The sequence below is a fragment of the Hermetia illucens genome, chromosome 5 (assembly GCF_905115235.1).
Source record: "Hermetia illucens chromosome 5, iHerIll2.2.curated.20191125, whole genome shotgun sequence".
Taxonomy (NCBI): Eukaryota; Metazoa; Arthropoda; class Insecta; order Diptera; family Stratiomyidae; genus Hermetia; species Hermetia illucens.
Genome location: NC_051853.1, coordinates 48,059,278 through 48,080,655, shown reverse-complemented (window position 1 = coordinate 48,080,655; position 21,378 = coordinate 48,059,278). Strand labels below are relative to the sequence as shown.

At 38.6% G+C, this 21,378-nt stretch overlaps 1 protein-coding gene across 1 annotated transcript in view; it reads left to right on the top strand.

The window, feature by feature from the left end:
* The window catches only part of LOC119656615 (programmed cell death protein 4), a 46,832-nt gene extending 28,203 nt beyond the window's left edge, over positions 1-18,629 (top strand). Inside the window, exon 6 of the mRNA XM_038063055.1 lies at positions 17,615-18,629. Coding sequence (XP_037918983.1) covers positions 17,615-17,687 — 73 coding nt within the window. The 3' untranslated portion in view covers positions 17,688-18,629. The remainder of the gene's footprint in view (positions 1-17,614) is intronic.
* Positions 18,630-21,378: the final 2,749 nt, after the last annotated feature.

Below are 21,378 nucleotides of genomic sequence, written 5' to 3'. Positions count from 1 at the left end.
AAAATATTAGGTTGGGGAAAAAGTAATGTCGTATTTTATCAATAGATGGCAACACCTAAACATATCTTGTGTTGTATTTATCGCATCGGGTAATACTATACGACGATTTGAAGACGACAATCTGGGCTACCGGTGTCTTTTTGACAATTTTATGATCGTACGTTTCAGTCCCAAGTTATAGCGCGTCAAAGATGGAGTCCACCAAGGAAGAAACTCGTCATATTTCACATTTTTACTACCTGAGAGGTAAAAGTGCAATGAAGGCGGCCAAAAAAATTTGTGAAGTTTATGGGTCCGATACTGTAACGATTCGCACAGCACAGCGTTGGTTCGATTGATTTCGTTCTGGTGTAATGGATGTACGAAAATCTCAAGGGAGAAACATCGTGGTTGAAGCGCGACAAGCCGGCCCCAACCATCGCCAAGCCCCGATTAATGACCAGGAAGGTTTTGCTATGTGTTTGTTGGGATTGGAAGGGACTCATCCACTATGAGCTGCTCAACTATGGTCAGATCCTCAATTCGGTCCTCTATTGTGAGCAACTCGACCGTTTGAAGCAGGCGATTGACCAGAAGCGGCCAGGATTGGTTAATAGGAATGGTGTTCTGTTCCACCAGGACAACGCTCGGCCTCACACATCTTTGATGACCCACCAGAAGCTACGGGAGTTCGGATGGGATGTCCTATCGCACCCACCGTATAGTTCGGACCTGGCACCAAGTGATTACCAGCTGTTCCGGTCCATGCAAAACGCTCTTGGTGCTACTAAGGTCGCCTCAAAAGAGGCTTGCAAAAACTGGCTGTCTGAGTTTTTTTGCAAATAAGGAGGTGGATAATGGATGTGCCCTCAAAATGGCAACAACAGAACGGCGCATAGTTGACTTAAATCGGATAATTCTAAGTATGTTAAAATTCGATCACAAATACGATTTACTTTTTCCCCAACCCAATATATATGCAAGTAGTACGATTATCAAGGAGTTAGGGGGGGGGGGGGGCGAGATGATTATTAAATAAATTAGTTATGAAGTTCCATTATTTAGCAGAGCAAATATCCTTGGTTATTTAGCAACATCAATTTTTTGTGCCAGAAAACATTTCATTCGATTAACTATGCTTTAAAATTCATTTGATTTTACTTAAAAAATTCGAGGAATTTTCCCCACGCCCTGTTTTTTGTGTTGTGTACAACGCCAGCCTTCTAAATTGGTAAGAAGCCAAACAAGGCTTAACGGGCCACTCTAGTGTTCAACATTTTTTTTTTGCGATTTTAATATGTTCAACAATAACTATGTAAACTATTATATTGATATCTACTTTTCTTTTGATTGTATTATATTTTTTTGGTATAAACGGTTTTATTGATTTTGTTTGTAAGAATATTTGGATACATAACATTTCATTTATACACAGCTCATACGTTGAATATAGCCGGAATTCAATTCTGATATTTTGTCGCTTACGGAGTAATAATTTGACGCGAAACGGACCTTTGTGGGCCTGGTATAATTTTGTTAGTAAGAGTAGGGTTTCCATCTAACTTTCCAGCATAATGCTTGAAATCAAAATCCACGCTATTGCCAAATTTTCCGGATCTAGAAAGAGCTTAATGTGAGGGGTTTCGTATCAGATTAACATGATAATAAACTTTTAATTTTATTTGAGCAGATAACGCAACGGAGGGTATTTTCAGGTATCGTTTATATGGACCACCATAATTTTTCAGAATTTTCCTTTTTTGGACCGCCGCATTCCTCCCCTTTGTAACTATTATAGAAGATTTTGTAAGCATTGCCGTTTATCGATCTATCAGTGTCAATTATGCAACATCATAATAGGTAAAACAAACAATCATTTGGTTGCATCCTTTCTTAATGATTCTCTCAACGCAATTCTTCGAAAGGATTTCGCTCGATCTACGACTCACACTCGTCTTTCCATCAAATCCAAACAAATTGAATTTGGATTCATCGTAGAATATTATCCTTCTGAAGTTGAGTGCCATTCAATTTCTATATTTTTCCAGCGATGCCACAAGCTTCCTAACACCTGGTAAGTTCCACCTCGGACTTTGATACGGTCTCTGACGTGTCGGATAATATCCACTGTCCCCGGAGGTGGACACGTACTCCAGGCTAACCGCGGGTATCATCGTCTGCCTCAGAATCAACAGATGCGCAGTTGCACAAACTATTCTCATTGAGTTTGGAGACAGTCTGCTCAAAATTTGCGTCGCATGCGTTTTTTGGCCGTACGCGCGACAGCGATAATTTACTCTTCAAAAAATTAACAATTATGGATTGGGTTGCTGAATTTAAGTGCAGTCGCACAAACACCGATAAGCTTTAGGCGGCAATCAGGAAAGCACCAAAAAAGTCAATCGGAAAGTAAAAATTTCGTGATAAAGCAAACATTGGAAAATGTGAATAGAACACAAACATCTGAAAAAGTCATTGTCATAATGCGTTTGTTCACAGTCGATCAAAAGTGACAACGCGTCGACGATTCAGCTATTGGAGAGGAATATATCCATAACTAAACTCCTGAATCAAACAGTTGAGTGGTTAGAAGCCGGTATAAGCTGCTCAAAGTCATCAAAAACCAAAATGTCAGCCGGAACGATTTTGGGCCCGGTATTTTTAGGAGCACACCATACAATATTCATTCATCAACATCTTGGGATAATAAAAACGCGAGTGTTTGAATTTATGATTACCCTTCTAAGTTCTAAGGTAAAGATTTGTATATTATGACGCAATCATAGTCCCTAAAGCGTCTTTGAGGAACAGAGAACTTATTACAACCCTCTTCAACAAACTATATTGAAGTATTTGAGCAGAATATGAAAATTTCTTGTTTACGACAAGGGGATGCCCTATCATGCGTCCTCTTTAACCTGGCCCTCGAGAAAGTGATCCGTGATGCTGATGTAAATGCAAGAGGTACGATCCTCTTTAGGTTCACTCAACTACTGGCCTATGCTGACGATATCGACATCATGGGAAGAACCACCCGAGACGTACAAACTGCCTTTATCTAGATCGAGCAGGCGGCGCGAGATCTTGGGCTGCACATCAATGAAGGCAAGACAAAATATATGGTGGCAACGTCAGCACCGAAGACGAACCAATCAACAACATCAAACCGCACTTTGAGGCCGTTGACAATTTCTCCTATCTAGAGTCGAAAATCACAACCGATAACAGCTACGATGATGAAATCCGCGCACGGTTGTTGTCAGCCAACAGAGCCTATTTCAGCTTACAAAAACTGCTCCGCTCGAAACGTCTCACCATAGGGTCAAAAGCTCTTACTGTACTAGACTATGATCTTGCCAGTCCTGATGTATTCCTCGGAAACTTGGGTTCTTAGCAAGAAAAATTGCGAACTTTTGGCCACGTTCGAGAGAAGAATCCTCCGGAGAATTTTTGGCCCCCTACATGAGGATATACGATTCCGTATTCTCCACAATGACGAAATCTATGAGCGATACCATGACCTTCCGGTTGTAAATAAAATCCGGCTCATTAGGTTACGGTGGGCGGGTCACTTAATCCGAATGGATGAGGATGATCCTACCTGGAAAGTCTACAAGGGCAATATCTATGGTAGAAAAAGAAGACGAAGCAGACCCTGCCTAAGATGGAGCGATGGCGTTAGCCAGGACGCCAGACAGCTTTTAGGGATATCGAATTGGTGGACCTCGGCACAAAACCGGGATATCTGGAGTTCCTTATTAAGGCAGGCCCAGATCGAATACCGGTTGTTGCACCGTTGATGATGAAAATTTCTACACCGTCGAATTTTAGAACCAAGTAGTAAATGAAAAAATCCTAAATCGCTCGCCGATTCCGGAAATGCATGGAATTCGTGTCAGCTACTTCTCTAAGTTGTTGTCTTCCAAACGCGTTCGGCGGACACGTCAACAATCCAGCGGAAAAGAGCGCTGGCGGTTATGAGGTTGCCCATTCCGTTGTCGAGTCTTGCCTAGGTTGAACGTAGAAAGTAATCTCTAAAATTACCAATGGCAAATAGTAAATTTCCTTTTATCATACCATGGACAGAATTGGTGGGTGTATAACTATAAAGTGGAGTACAACTCCTACAAGAAAAAAGAAAAAAAGTACTGCCGAGAGGCCCATTGGTTTTCGTTGAATTACTTTTCATAAAAGTAATATTGTATTAACATCGGATAATGGGACGAAAAAAAGAATCGAGATCGTTAAATGAAAAGTATTTAAGAGTTATTATCGCCTGATGGAAAACAACAGTGTAGGAATATTATCTGCTGGCAAGTTCTGAGAGCATGAAGCCGTTGAAATTTATTCACTATGTAGGGATCAAATATCCTTTCTTTTAACCCCTGGAGTCATTTAGAAAACAACCTGAATGTCTGTGAAAACAGCGAAAATATCATATTAAAACCCACTTCGATTTCGAACGATATCACTGAGGAATGTAAGAGCGGGCAAAGCCCTTACTAGAAGAAGATTTGATATTGCGTCCTGCAATAGATATGGTTAGCATTTTAATAGGACCAGGAGAAGGTAATGAACTTGAAACAATTTTTTTTTTTTTTTTTAAAATACCTAATTAGGAAGATAAATGATAACTGAAAATCTAAAGGGGCAAATTTAGTTGTTACAATATAAAGTGAATTTTTCGTAATTCACTTCGTTAAATCGACAAATATTACAAATATGCCTCGATTTTTATCCTTCATAAGGTGTGGGAGTAAAATCTCTGTAAAACAGTGCAGGAATATGCAAAAGGGCAAGGACTGGTTGAGGTTTTTAATGAAGCTGTTATTAATAGCGGTTTAGATTGGAGCGATGGCGCAAGAGAACTGTGATGTCGATGTTTTCTTTATCGCAACGCAATAAGAACAAAAAGCATTAAGAATGCTAATAAAAGCTGACCATCGCGTCCCGAATAATTGCAGTTCTTTTGCAATGAAATGGCAGACGAATATGATACGGTTATTTTCTACACGGAAGTAAAATGGTTATCCGGCAGTCTTGATAAGGTTACTCAAATTTCGGGCGGAATTAAAATCATTTTTACAAGACAATTTTACCTTAAAAACTTTTTTCAAGACAACCACCTACTTGGCTACAGTAACACAATATTGGCCATGAACCACAATATCTATGTTTTCATTAGAACAGTGGATATGTGAAGTATAAGGATAAATACAAAGAATTTTAATGCAATTCCGTTAATTTCAAAGTATATCGAAGATGAGGTTGAAGATACAAACTCAACTTTTAATACATTTTCGCAAGTTCAAAACAGCTATTGTAGCTGGTATTTTCCAAAAAATTCTTTTTGACTTTTCTGGAAATTGGGGGTTGTTCAAACTTCGATGAGAGTGTGATCGCTGCAGCAACCTTCCCTTCCTTCCCATCCTTCAATGAACTGATAGAGATGTTTGAGGAAAATACTTTACATTACAATTTTTTTTTCAGAGGATTGAATAATCTTTTAACAAAGTTTAGTTACACTCTCCCAACTTCGTATCTATATGTGGGAAAGGTTTTCAGCGTTGTGACTAATAAAGACGAAATACAGGAATAAGTTCCTATAATTAGAAGGCAATTTGCTTTTGTACATTAACGATAAAATCTTCAATATTGATTTGTTATGGAAAAGGAAGCAATTCCACCCATTCTCCAAAACGCAAGAACACCTATTAAAACATAGAAATTTCGGAGCATGCTGACAAACTGGAATAATCGAATCTACCGTACTCTAATGAAATTCATATTGAAGCGACTTATTTCGCAATTCGCACATCAATTGCGATTATCACTCAGTTCTGAAAAGTATGGTTAACAGGAGTAAGGGAGCTGTGCTGTAGGGTAGGGTAATATTAAGCAAGATTGTATGGAACCCTAATTTTCGTTCAACACCACCTAGTCGGCAGTAAAATCAATATGTTGTCCAATACCAAGTTCCTATCCAATATAACGGCTTATCCGTACATATATGGAGTTTAGTTGATGAACTTCGTCATCAAGTGATAGATTCAGATTGTGCCGATCCAGAAACTATTCTACGCATCTTTTAATACTCGCATAGGCCAATTCATTTATTTGCAACGTAATACAAGCATGGAGTTCCTTCCACCTTGCGTGTGCAGCACTCATTCCATTCCACTCCAATCTATTGAGTGTAATGTTCTGAATTTGGGACATCCTCACATAGGCCCTCCCTTGAATGAGAAGTTTATAAAAGTGAGCTTTTAATTGCTATTAAATAATGCTCACAAAATATGTTTCTAACTGCAACAATTTCTGAGGAAACACAGGTAGTTTACTAATCTGCTCTTGTAAGTATTTCTTTGTATCATTTTTTATTTCAATATTTTTTTTATAATTTTGGGTTCAACTTCCTGGTATCATTTACATATTGAGACATTCTTACAGTTAATTTCAAGAATAGCGCATCAATTTTATTTCACTAACTTTGAACTTTTCTCCAAAGTTCACTTAAATATCTCGAAAAGTCCTTGTATAATTCTCAATAGGATTTAGATTTCTGGAGTGTCCCGGCAACATTAAAGTTTTTACTTTGTCACAATTTCAACTGTTCTTTTCGAATATCTGCTTTCACGTAGTGCCTGTATCTGACTTCCTCTTCCTGCAAAGTATCAAAAGGTAGGAAAGCAGAGGGATATGTGGAAAGATTTTCGCAGATGACTCGGCAATTGTAACTTACCTACTGATTTGTTTGTTTTGAAATGGTCTATTCTTTGCAATGGTTTTCATATTCTGTGATAAATTAGATGGTGTGAAAACGCCCTTATAAACCGCATTATTTAAACTTCAATATCGACTTCTATTGAAGGAAACTATGTCTGGACTTGTAATCTTAAAATTTCATCGATGAAAGTATCAAATGAAGTACGGTATTGAAAACGAAATGCTATAGTATGCCTTTAAGGGCGTTTATAGTTATTGTGTGGTTTAGCATATGACCATCGACTACCTTTTTGGTTTCGAGTCCTGTTTCCTATTCTGTAGGCATTGCCTATCATCTTCGGCTGTTATCTTAACTCGTCTTGACATTTACCACATGTGCAAAAGCCCCTAAGGATTTAAGTCTTTTAGGAGTTTTTGACTTGAAAAGTCCATTCCATAAATGGGGGCGCTCCGCATAAAAACTTTTCAAATAAATTTTAAACATTAACAATTTCATTACGTAGTCGCAAAAATAATTAGATACAGTATCCACTATACAGTACGACTGTAACATATATTAAGTTACAGTCGTACTGTATCAGTCTCTCTCTCGAACTTTTTGACCTTTCATTGGCGTTCCCGTCAATTTCCTACATAAAACTAAGCCTATAAGTCGAATTCCTCTTAGTCAAAGCATGTTTTGTAACTTTCGGGAAATATTTCATACATTGCAATTATTACAATTACATTACTAATTCGAAATCGGGGGAGTCGATTTTACAATGAAAATTACAAATCTTTCCATATTTATGTAGGTAGGTGTATACTCACAAATCGACGTGAGGCATAGAAATTTCAATGGAAAAAGGGATAATAGTGGGGTCCCCACAATTTTCATCCCAGGCCGAGTTTTGTACATGATTTTCACTCCGGTCCCGAAATCCACCTCTATCGTCCTGGATCTCTCGGTGTACGAAATTTTTTGCATAAAGTGCCTATTTAGAGTAATTTTATCCAAAATATCTATATACACAATCTCCATTTTATTTTTACGGGATTGAAAAATTTAGCTCTTTCTACAAAGTACGACTGATTGCGGAAATTGGGAAAATATTAAAAAATTGGCAGTCTAATTTCAAATTCTCCATAGCACTTTATCTACCATTTCGACAGTTTATTGGAGGTTTGGAAATGGTAGTTTTACTGAAAATGTTAAAAGAAATAGAGCATGCAAAAATCAAACAGTTGATAAAGCTCTTTTCCAATGGTTCAATTTAACGAGAGGAAGCAATCGTCTCATAGGCGAGCCAATGTTGAAGAAAAGCGCACTATGACGAAAAGCTTCAATTGTGATGCAAAAATGAGTCCCCATACATGCAAAAGGAGGGCGAAATTTTTTTTCATAAAATATAGTGGGGTATCAAATGAAAGTTCTCGATTAGCCGGTCTTAGTTTTTACATTTGTTGGAAAGGTTGGGAGTGCGGATCCATTCTCAGAAACTACTCAACCGAAAAATCTGAAAAAAATCAGGAGTCTGCCCCTATATCGTGGCTAGGCTCAGAAATATCTTCCATACCGATATCTGTTCAAATGAAGTTAATAATAGAACATTAATATAATTTTTAGTAATTGGCAGGGAAACCCCCCTTAAGTTCATCCTACAATAATGCAATTTTGCAGCAATGTAGGCTACAATATAGAAGAGCATCATCCTACCAAATTTGGTGAAAATCGCTCTATTACTAACAAAGTTAAAATAGGTCAAAGCTGTCGCTTCTGTGCAAATTCAAGACTTTGAATGTCAATATCACTTGAAAGTGGACATTTTCACATAATATATGCATATATTACGTGCTACGTACAAATGCACACTCAAATCTCGTTACAAAAGAAATACACAAAACCTTTCATACCTGAAGCGTCTAGCTTCCGATTTCCCAACTTGTTTACAAATGCTTACCAAACAGAATTTTAATGCTAAATTGAATGGCTAAAGATAAGGGTGACTCTTAGCTAGTCTAATTTGGGAATTCCATATATCTTGCCCTCTTACAAAAATTGCTTGAGGATGGACCCAAATACTTTCGGATATTTTTTACAAATAGTGTATCCGCATATACATATATAAACGAAATACACAATTAAGAGACGCAATATTTCCTAAGCAAAGATTGTTTGCTACTTTACGATATCTGGTATTTGGACTTATGTATATATGAAGCCTTAAATTTTGAAACAGTAATTGCCGGCTAAACAGTAGGAAAAATTATGGCAAAGGTTGAGTTTTCAACGTGGACTGGGAGGTGCCCCCATTTCAAACCCAATGAAAATTTGTGGCGTTCACTCCTTAAAAATCCTCCCATTTGAGCCAGTTTTCAAGAGAGTTGACCGCCACGATTTTCAATGGGAGTTTAGAGAGAGGACCGCTCGTTTGTCCCTTCATGCTGTCCTTTACCCTCTGCGAATAGGGTTCAAAATTAAACCCTAGAGTTTTGATATGAAAATAGCTTCACTTTGAACAGCCATCGCGCTTTATGAATGGGTGACCACCACACCACTTGAACGGAATCAAAAAGTGGGTCTTTTCTCTTCGGGGTAGGGTTGAAAATTGAAACTTCACCATGGTGATATCAAAAGAGTTCCCTTTGAGGGGCCATTACTTTTAAAGGCGGAGTGGCAGCTACCAGTTTCCGTCGGGTTTGAAGAGGAGCCACCTCCCCTTTTCTTTACATAAACTTTTCTTGCCCTGCGAGGATGGGGTTAAAAAGTCAACCGTTACCAAAAGTATAATTCAGTTGTCATCTGAAAAATATTGTGCAACGAAGCGCAACACAACCCATACACAGCATAACGCAATGCGGAAACGTTTCCGTTGCGCGAAAGATTTCAAACATGTTTGAAACTCGTCAAGGGTTTGAGCAACGCATCAAACACGCCCATACATTGACAAATTATTGCGCAGTAGCATGCTTTGCACAATTTTTTTGACAGTCAAAGTGTTCTTAGTCAATCGGAATTCGACTTAGAGAGATTTTACCGTATAAGTTTCTGTCCGATTGTCCAATTCTGGTGCTGTTCAGAATCGTAGAAAGTAGTGGAAGAAAGTTTCTTCCCAATAGATCTGGTCCGCCGTACACTGGATACGGACTTAGGGCTCCCCCAATCCTCAAACAACATAATTTCCCTTATACATAAAAGAGCGATTACCACCTGTAGCCACTTTTGGTCACGCTGCTCTCAGGACAAAGGTGAGGCAGCCTCTACTCTGCATTCGTTTTCAGAATCATTTCGAGGATTTCCCTCTTTTTTCGTTAACGGGTGGAAGTGGAAATGTTTAGTGAAATTCTGGTGGAATAAGTCCTGTGATCTCAGCCTTTTCATTAAAAACAAATTGGTGAATCTACTACAAAGCATTAGGTCGTCAAATAGGGCTTGGAAATATTATCCTGTATAGTTACGCTGTGTATCAAAACATCAAATCGTCCTCTTTACTTCTTTTAGTTTACGATTTTTCTCTATAGGCCTCATCTTCACTATTATGGAAGTTCACTGCATACCGAATTTGGGTACTAAATCTTTCCTAATATATTGTGTTGATAATGTTATAATTGCCACGATTCAAAAGATTCTTTCGGTAGCTTACTTTAGCAAAAGAGTATCAAACCTTGTGAAATTCATGATTCGAATTAGGGAGTCATTTTATACAATAAGCTAGATCTTCAATTATTGATCAAGTTGAAAGGGTCTTTGAACCCCAATGACATTCAGATGCATTTCCTAAAGATTTATCATTTAGTTGAGCGCTCATAAGCGTTGATCGAAATTTGGTTTCTCTATGATTTCCAAGCAGAGTCCTTCGGTTCTTAATGATAATTTAGTTGTCAATCGGTAGCTCAAAGCCATTTTGATATAAGTTTACTATAACACTACTATTCTCTCAATTATACTTTCTATTCCATTGATCAACCAGAATCTAATATGGAAAGAAATGACCCGGTGGTCGCTGTATAATAGCAGTTATTGTATGCCGGATCATCGATGTCATTGCCCTAAGACCTCTCCCGGCGCTTATCCATTCCATAACTCAGGCAAAATTCTTTCGCTGCCAAACTCTTTTATTAGTTATCTATTCTGAACACCACTCAACATATTTCATTCAAATTGCTCGGTGCACATTTACAACCGGTGCTGCTTTCTAACATAAATAATTCTAGTTAATAGCATTTCCAATAAACAAAAAAAATAGCCTCTAAAAGATACAATTGCCCTCAAATAATAAACTTAACATTTTATCGATGTTATTGTTAACTACGAGGCACGAACAATTTCTAACTTTTGTTTATCTGCAACGTGTTTTGAAGCGTGTGAAATGCAATATATAAAAAAGCATTTTGTAATCAATTATACATACCTTATTATCAGCGTAAAAATAACCTTCAAGATGAAAAAATAAGTGTAAACAACAATTTCAATTGCGCAATAAGTAAACAATGTTGTCACACACTGAGCCAATACTACGATCATAAATTAAGATCTGACGATTTTCACTTTCAATATTGAGAAAATGCCAGATAGCTCTTGAGTATATCATGTCTATAATGTAATGTAATAATTACAAGTAGCTTGCAAAGCTCATGAATAAGTATTGAGTTGGTCAAGAATGTTATTATTTTTAGAATGGAAAGTTTAATTTGGATGTGCGAGTGGGTTTTTAGTCAAGTAGATGCCTAAAATAGTGACATAGCATGCTTCATTTTGGTGAGCCAATTAAGGCATAATTTACTCAATACTGTCATATCCGCTTCAAATCTTTTCATCAAAAGATCGGAAGCTTATTTAATGCTGGGATTTTCGATCTTCCAATCAATATTTAAAGGCAAACATATTTGGAGTATCAACAGAAAAGGAATAATAACAAAGCATAATATATAACGTGTTATTTATCAGAACGCCTGCAACAAATTAGGTTCAACTACTTGAATGGAAAACGATTAATTAGTCATCGTGACCTTTTTAGAAGTTGTTTGTAAAACAGAAAGTCATTGAAATTGATTCAGTCTGTATATTTATCTGTAACATACAATTCACTCGAAAGTAGCTGCGCCTATTGTCATGGGTGTCAATTTGGTGTATGGGATGGGTGAAATCCTTCCCATCTAGTGTATTAGAAAATTGTGGCTTACGCAAATCATAGAAAGGGTTTGACTTCACTTCCAAGTTCTCACTCAGTGCTATCTTCATTTATTACATTACGTTTACCTATTTTCACCCTATGGTAAAATTATTTTGGCGGTTAATGGTATCCTATTCAAGCTAAATAGCGAATTCTTGGCCGCGTTCGAGAGAAGAATCCTCCGAAGAATTTTTGGCCCCCTACATGGGGATGAACGATTCCGTAGCCTACATAACGACGAAATCTGTGAGCGATACCATGACCTTCAAGTTGTGGATAAAATCCGGCTCAATAGGTTACGGTGGGCGGGTCACTTAATCTGTATGGATGAGGATAATCCAGCCCGGAAAGTCTATAAAGGCAATATCTATGGTTGGAAAAGAAGACGGGGCACACCCTGCTCGAGATGGAGCAGTGGCGTAGGTCAGGACGCCAGACAGCTATTAGGGAAATCGAATTGTTGGACCTCGGCGCAAAATCGGGATGTCTGGAGTTCCTTATTAAGGCAGGCCTAGACCGGATACCGATTGTTGCGCCATTGATGATGACGATTCAAGCTATTGCAAAAAAGCCCCAGTTTCTGAAAAGAGAATGCTGGAATACTCTTCAATGATATGCTGAACTTCAAATTTGGATTGCTCAATTAGTGCTTTTTAAAACTGGGCCAACTTCCAATATCTGCTGGAGGAGTAGTGTAGCTGGTCAACCAAAAAATCATGATGATCCATCCATCGAATGTAGCCATCGAAACCACGGCTTTGTAAGCGGAAGTATTGTTTTCGTGAAACACCACTCCAGCACGCATGTTTCCTTTTTGAAATATTCCATCATAATTATTCTTTTAGCATCCCAGACAACTGATGCCATAATCATTCCCGACGAATGACATCGGTAATCAAAAAACTTGACAAAAAATTTTTCTGATCCGCTTGGAATCGAAATTCGCCTCCCAAATGTAGACTCGTTTTTAAGGTTTTGTGTGAAACAACACCTTGTTAGAATCAAGTGGATGTCTGTTTGTCTGTCACATCCGAAACGGAAACGGCCGGATCGATTGTCACGAAAATTGGTGGGAGTATGTGGTCTGCTGTTCTCTTTATATACAAAAAGTGGTGTCGTTTTGGGTTAAATTTAATGGGGGCTCCCCATACATGTCAATGGAGGGTCCAAATTTTGTTTTTCACAAAATGTGACCATGTGGAATATCAAATGAAAGAGCTCAATTAGTCCTTTTTGAAACTGACCCCATATCGAGTGAGTGCTCAAAATATGACCCCCTAAAATTGTGACTGGTCTCGTTTTTAGAACCTATCCAAATGAAAAATCTGAAAAAAATCACAGTGATGCATCTCTACGAAATCTGGGCCTCAAAGTATATCCCGTTCCAATATTTATTCAAATAAAGTTAATAATATTATATCAGCATATTTTTGAAATTTCGCTGGAAACCCTTCCTTAAGGCCCTTGAATAAGGGATAACTTTGGGAAGTTTGAAATAAATTCAACTATTATTAACGAAGTTATAGAAGGTGAAAGCTTTACATTTTGTGTGAATTTCATGCATTCTAAAACCTGTATGATGTCATTATAACATATCAATTCGTCAATACCACATCAAAGTGAGCTCGCGTGAATGCAAGATCGCAGGAAAACATTTAGTTTTCGTTTTTAAGGTTTTGTGTTTACACAAAAATCGGTTTACTGTTTGTCTGTCTGTCTGTCCGTCACACGCATTTTTCTCGGAGATGGTTATAGCGATTGACACCAAATTTGGTAGAAGGGTGGGAACTGTGAACGCTCACACATATAGTGAGTTACATCCTTTTACGACGAATTTAAGGGGAGGTCCCCATACGTGCAAAAGGGGTGTGTAAATTTTTTTTCATCAAATATAGTCATGTGGGGTATCAAATTAAAGGTCTCGATTAGTACTTTTCGAAGCCGGTCTTAGTTTTGACTTTTGTTGAAAAGGTGGGGAGTGCGGGGGGTTGAAATTGGTCATTTTTTAACGAACCCATTCTCAGAAACTACCAAACCGGAAAATATGAAAAAAATCAGGGGGCTGCCGCTATATGGTCTCTAGGCTCCGAAATACCCTCCATATCGATAGCTGTTCGAATAAAGTTAATAATATTACATTACTATAATTTTCAGTAATTAACAGGAAAACCCCCCTTAATTCACCCTAGAATCACAGAATTTTGCAGTAATATAGAGCATGATCCTGCCAAATTTAATGAAAATCGTACTATTACTAACAAAGTTATACTAGGTCAAAACTGTCGCTCCTCTGCAAATTCAAGACTATGAATGTCAATATCACTTGAAAGTGGCTATTTTCACATAATATATGCATATTTTACGTGCTACATGCTAATGGGGCAAATGCATACTCAAATCTCTTCATAAAAGCAATACACAAAACCTTTCATACCTGAAGCGTCTAGCTTCCGGTTTCCCGACTTGTTTAATCATTTATATATCAATATCAATTACTCGAGACGATATGTATATGTGGATGAAGGTTTTGGTAGTGCCTAATTCAGCTAGATATATTTGTACATTGAACATACATACCAAATGTATACTTTTATGCACGAAGTAAATGGGAAATATGTGTACGATTCATGTACCTGGTAATAGGCAATGTTTGTTTATTTAACGTCTGTAATATGTACGTATTTCTTGTAGTTTGAAAAAATATGAATGAATATTTTGGGGTTTTAACCATATAAAACTGGAAAAATGTGCGTAGAAAGTTCTTCACATAAGATGGACACAAAACCTTTATACTCGAAGCGCCAGCTTCCGATATTTCGACTTTTCGGTATCCAACGTGGGAAGATCTTTTCCGTGTGCAATTCATTTAGAAGGATCATTTGAACGCTGTCATATGTGGTCACTTTAATAGTTACTCTTCGAGCTGCCACATCTTCGATTCTTTTTTCAAGTTCTCTGCAGTGAAGGACGTGGATGGACATCCTTCGTGATGTTCATTTTCAGTACATTTTCGGTCCAGCTTAGAGTCTTTGCCTCAGCGTACAATTACCAAGCTGCTATTCATGTTTTTGGCAAACATTTTTCTTTTAAGTAGAGGCGTTTATAATTCCATAATTTCGTTTTTATCGATTTTGGTATTAACTCTTCGACGGTTTTTGTTTGTGTCCTTTAACGTTTGTTGAACAGTTTCTACAATTAGTTTCTCAGTGTGTTGAAGGTTGTGCGTATTTATACTGGGCTTTGGCGTTTCTGGACTTGTGGCCCGTCCTGTTTTTCGCGTGTAAATCCGAAATTTGTTGATGGATTTTGCTTACAAAGCCAACAGAGACCACAACTTCCATTGAAATTTAAAGAATTTATCACGTGGTAATTTGTCACTCAATTAAAAATTAGTACACCGTTAGTTCTTGCTAGACCCAGAAATATGTTGATAATGGAGGTTCAAACAGTAAGCAATGAAATACGATTTGTAGATTGGTGCACGTTGGAACTGCAACATTAAATAAAAAGCTTAACCAAATCGAACACGATCAATTCTGTTAGTCGCTGTATCATGGCTTTTACATGGTCTACTACCTTCAAACCGCTGCACCGATTTTATTAAAGCCTTCGGTACTGTTAATTAGAAGATACTTTTGTCCAAACTCACTTCTTTTGATGTTCCTATAGTACTTCTAACATGGCTTGTTTCGTATCTTTCCATCCGATCTTGTTCCTTTTCTTCCTCTTCTGGTGTAACCCAAAGCTGTAATTTGGGTTCTTTGTTATTTTTATCCTTTATCAGCGACTGCTCCGCCTCTAACGACATCATTGCTGGGCCGTCGCTTGAGTCTGGATGCTAGACAGCGAGCGGAGGCCATAGTAATATCCTAGACAAAGTATTTCAGGAAATTTCAGTATTCCCCATGGACTACGTCACACGCTAATTGAAATTCACGAGAATCTCTGCTGCGGAAGACCGGTGACGTGTTGCATAGCTATGACACAGTCTTCTTCACCGACAGATCAAAGATGGTCTGTGAAGTCGATGCGGGAGTTTTCTCGAATACACACAGTGTATCCGAGTCGTCGGGTCTCGCAAGTTTCCCCAGTGTATTCCAAGCGAAAGTACTGGCGACACTGGAAGCCTGCAGGTGGCTGGGACATGATCCTAGTCGCTAGCGTAACATAGTCAATCTGACTGACAGCCCAGCGACCATTAAGGCCTCGTACCCAGTGTCGACATCCTCCAGGCTGGTAGGGTAGTGCAGAAACGCACTGAATGGTCTGGGTGGCACATTCAACGTCACCCTCCTCTGGGTTCCCGGTCATAGAAATATACGAGTCGAATGAGCGGACTGACGGACTAGCCAGACTGGTCTCTGCTTTTCGCAGTCCGTCGGCGGTACAGTCTATAATCTACGTGTACTACTTAGCAGCTGTGGACCTCTGATGGCGAAGGTGCTAAATCAAGGAGGATTTGGTCCGCTTATAACGAAACCAGATCGCGTGAGCTCTTGTGCCAGACACATGCAAATGCAAATAAGATCACGACGGTCTGCACGGGGCACTGGCCTATAGGCCAATTCGTATTGCGAAGAGGCGGAAACTCGACACTAGGTAAAGGTAGAGATCTCTAGTTGGAAGATGGGAGAGCTGCTTTCCTTCGTGAATTCTGCTTCCTTGGTATCATAACAGCAGTAATGATCTTGGGAGTCTGTGGCACAACGCTAATTGAGCTTCTTGCTTTCTCCAGACGTCTAGTCTTTCCAGGAAGCTTACAAGGTTGTGGGCCACGTTCTAGGACGACTCACTTTTCGGCTATCCTGGAATGTTGTCGCCCTTTCACAATATGTTATTTGTGACTTCTGCCTTCCAATCCAACACATCTACGGCTATCTGGCCGTGACGAAGATATAAGTTGGTGAAAGTTTCGAGCTTTCGAATAGCAATGCAGTCACTTTCCACGTGCTACTCCCATAGAGCCTCAACAACGAAGGCAAATTTAACGCTGCTAAAGAAGGAAGAGTCCGATGATCATTTGCACTGAGAATCCTGGTCTTGTTGATATTTGTGGTTTGCTCCTCACAATTCGGAGCTACTTTGCCAAAAGTCATGATGCGCTAAGAAAACAAGTAGATGCCATTAGCGCAAACCAGGTACTTGAGGATAAAGGGACCGTCCATTGAATTCTTCCATGTCCTCCAATTAAGTCAGCGTGCAGGATGTTATCCATAATGAGTATTCTCCAAAGTCCTATCATTTGTTTTCAATTGGGGCTAGAATGTCCAGCTTATATCACCAGGGTTCTTACTCAACTAGGAGAAGGCGAACATTTTGGAAGCTTTCGATACTGTTAACCCGGGTCGTAGGAACGCCTCCAATGCATTCATCGGAGAGACCGTTGCATGGAAAAGTTCGTTGCTTGCAAAAAAATTATATGTGGGGAGAGGCAATAAGCAAAATCTTTGGCGGTAATGACCAAAGGTGACCTAAACAACCATAATCAAAAAAAAGGGGTAATGGTACCGCCACTAATTAAGGTTTTTGTGTTTGCTGCTATGCCTGTAAAGCGTAATTTATTTCAGATAAAAACCAATAAAATATCTGCCCCCAAACAGCAGACCCCTTTCTGTTGGATTCGAAAGCAACTTTGTTGTTATCACATCTATTTTTAAACTTTTTAAATACATTGATTTAATTTCGTTACTCAATAAGTCATAAATCTTGAATGGTGATTGACAATTTTATAATAAATATTTTTTTGTTTATTTCAGGGGACGTAAACGTTTTGTCTCCGAAGGAGACGGTGGCCATATTAAACCGCAAACGATTCCACTTCGTGACTAAACCGACACATACCAAAACGGATTTCCGTCGCTGTGCATGCGTGTTGTTTCCCTCCATGAGTTATATACATAAAATAAACCTGAATTCACTAAACCGCGAATATATTGTCTTTTCGTGAAATGTATATACCGAGAGCTTAGACGAGTATGTAGTTGAGAACGCAGCATGCATTTGGACGATAAAATGTGACCCAACCACCACAAAAGAATTGCATAACAAAGAATGGCCGATTAGCCGGCTCTGGGTCTTAACAATATATTCATGATTCTAATAAAATGGAAAATATATAAGTTCTTAAATCGTTTTTCTGTTGAGAACAATCATTCACGCATTGCATAATGATAATGAATTCTTTCTACTTTTTATATATATTCGTACATGTAAAAACTTAAACTTTGCAAAGCTACCTTACTTTAAAATAACGAAGAAACTCAAACGAATGATATTGGAAAACCCCTATGGCTTGTCAAGGATTAATATTATGAAAAAACATGAAACTTACATTAAATTAGGAGCGTTTTTATAGTAACGAGAAATAAGCCACGATAGATTGCCAACTGGATTGAAGTAATTAGTTGAGTTTTGGGTTAAGCTTGAAATTGTCATTTAGAACGCGCATTCGCGGGGATGCTTAATACTTTGCTTCTTATTTTAGTATCTTTTTTGCATTTTTACTATAATTTCTCATACAAGGACATACTTTTTTTCACGAAACAGAATTGCATTATTATTATATTCTATGTACAAAATCATTGCGATAAGTGAATTGGTAATATTGTTAACAAGTCAGTTTGAGTGGAATCCGATAATTTACAGCCTACAATGGCTGCTACAAGTTACTTGACCGTATTTTCACAATTTCCATATACGCAGAATATGCAAATTTGCTACTTCCTATGTTAAGAACTATAAAGATATATTCAAGCAGATTAAAAATAATAATGGTGTTTTATTTCGTTTGGATAATACTTTTCACTTGATTGTTTTTTTAAATATCCCGGAAAGGTTAAGAGGCAATACCACCTTGAGTGCATGGAGTAGGGTTTTCTGAATAGTTCGAAGTAATAAAAAGGTTTACTCGCATTGGAGTTTGTGCTTATAAAACTAAATCTTTTATGGCACATTAATATGTTTTTAGATTTTTCAAAAATTGCTCTTTGCATCTAAAATAAAAATTGGAAATATGACTCCGAATTTCATCACCGGCGCAGCAACTGGTATTCGGTCTAGGTCCGTCCTAGTAATACATTCCACACATCCAGGTTTTGTGCCGAAGTCCCGAAATCCCTAAAAGCTGATTTCCTGGTCTATGCTATCGCTCCATCTCAGGTAGGGTCTACCACGTCTTCTTTTTATACTGTAGACATTGTAGACCCTTATAAGACCCGGACTGGATCATCCTCACCCATATGGATTAAATTACGTGCCCAGCGCAACGAGATTGTCGGCGTATCGCCCATAAATTTCGTCATTATATAGACTACAGAATCGTCCATCGTGTAGGGAGCCAAAAATTCTTCGAACGATTCTTCTCTCGAACGTGGCCAAGAGTTCCCAATTTTTCTTACTAAGAACTCTCCGAGGAATACATGAGGACTGGCAAGATCATAGTCTTGTACAGTAAGAGTTTTGACCCTATGATGAGACGTTTTGAGTGGAAGAATTTTGTAAACTGAAATAGACTCTGTTGACTGCTAACAACTGCGCACGCGTTTCACACCAGGTGGGAGAAACTATTAACGGTGTCAAAGTTTTATTCTCCTATCTTTATTATTCTCAGTTGACCAATGCTGTTTGATGTTGTTTTTTTAATTTTTGATGCTGACGTTGCGATCATGTATTTCGTCTTGCCTTCATGGATGTGTAGCTCATGATCTCACATCAATTGCCGCCTGTTCGATCTTATTATGCCAATATTGGCACAGGTCAGTAATAGTTGGAATCGAGGAGGATAGTGCTTTAGCATCACGCATCATTTTTTCTTGAGAGTGATCCTACTGCTTTTATCGCTTCCCACATTGGTCATGGTCAGTCTTACATTTGGTCGGGATATCGAATTTTCTCGTGGTCCTGTACATTTTTACCCTGGCTATGCTGGTGAATGAAAAGATGGTCCAATTGACGACCATATTCCAACAATTTTTGCATCGCTTGGTACAGAGAGAAAATCTGATCTGATGCTGATTCAGCTGGAGTGAAGCCTCGTTGGTATTTGCTGATGATGTTCTGGGATTATGGAATTATTAGATCTAGCAAGATAGCGAAGCATATCTTATAAATGGTGCACGACAACACATATCTCTAATAATTGCTGGACTGTGTGATATTCCCCCGTTTTATTTCTAAGACAGATAATGCTTCGTTGCCAGTCATCAGCGATTGATTGGCTGTTCCAAACCTTGAGCATAAGTTGATGATGCCTCCATATTAAACCAATTTGGCTGTAATTACATCGACTTCTAGTGACTTGTGATTCTTAACGCGATGAACTACATGAATTGTTTTTTTCATGGTTGGTGTAAGTAGCAGTTGCCCATTGTCTTCAGTGGCATAGCATGCACGTAGTTCATCAATATACTGAACCCATCGCTCCAATATGCCCATACAGTCGGGAGATGTATGTGGCCTCATACTGCTGTCTTATTTATGAAATTTGGGCGCCTGGTGGGGTTACTACGTGTACTTCGGCAGTTCACAGACCGGCTGGCTCTCCCAGGCTTTCTTCTTCTGTCTGCAAATTCGGTTCTCCCTCAAGGAAGTTCGTGGTGGATTTGACATTTTAGCATAGGCCGACATGCAGCATTCTGCCCTTCTGTTACTAGCTTACATTTACGATCGAACCGGTCGTTCTCACTTATTTTACAATTCGGGTCAAATATATTTGTGACTGTACCAGTGATAACGTTTAGGCAAAGATCATTTGTCGATGCTTAATCTCCAGGACTTTTGTTAGTTGCAATTATTGTAACATCCATTTCCTTCTTATAGGTGTTATGGATGGCTCCAGTGTTGTGACGTTCATCTACCTCAAACGATCATTTCGTGTAGCACTGCTAGCCGAATAATCCACAAGTTGTCATTGGTAATGTGTATTGAGTTATACCATCATCAGCTGCTATTATCCTATAATCATCCGTACCTGTCCTAAATGTGCTAGTTTTCTGCATTTTCGGTTGCTAAATGTCTAAAGTGTCCGGATGGCTCAAGTGGTTAGAGCGCTGGGCTATCGTAGCGGAAGGTCGCGGTTCAAATCTCGCTGGGGGCAGAGGAATTTGTTATCGTGATTGGATGTCGGACACCAGTCGACTCAGCTGTGAATGAGTACCTGAGTCAAATCAGGGTAAAAATCTCGGGCGAGCGCAATGCTGACCACATTGCCTCCCACAGTGTACTGTGGTGTACCGTTACGGTCTTGAATGAAGTGCTCTAACACACTTCAAGGCCTAGATCCAATATGGATTGTTGCGCCAACGATTATTATTATTATTATAAATGTCTTTTGCACTACTACTTGCCGATAAACGTCGTTTAGCTGCAGGTGAAAGGAATTTTCTGGGTGGGGTTAGTTCTTCAGCCTCCGTTTCAAAATATTTCTCTTCCGTCAAGAACGATTTCCTTTCTGGTAATGTCTGGGTCGATAAATCTTCTTTAAAAATCAATCTTGTCGGGGTCTGATTGTCTCGAAAACTTT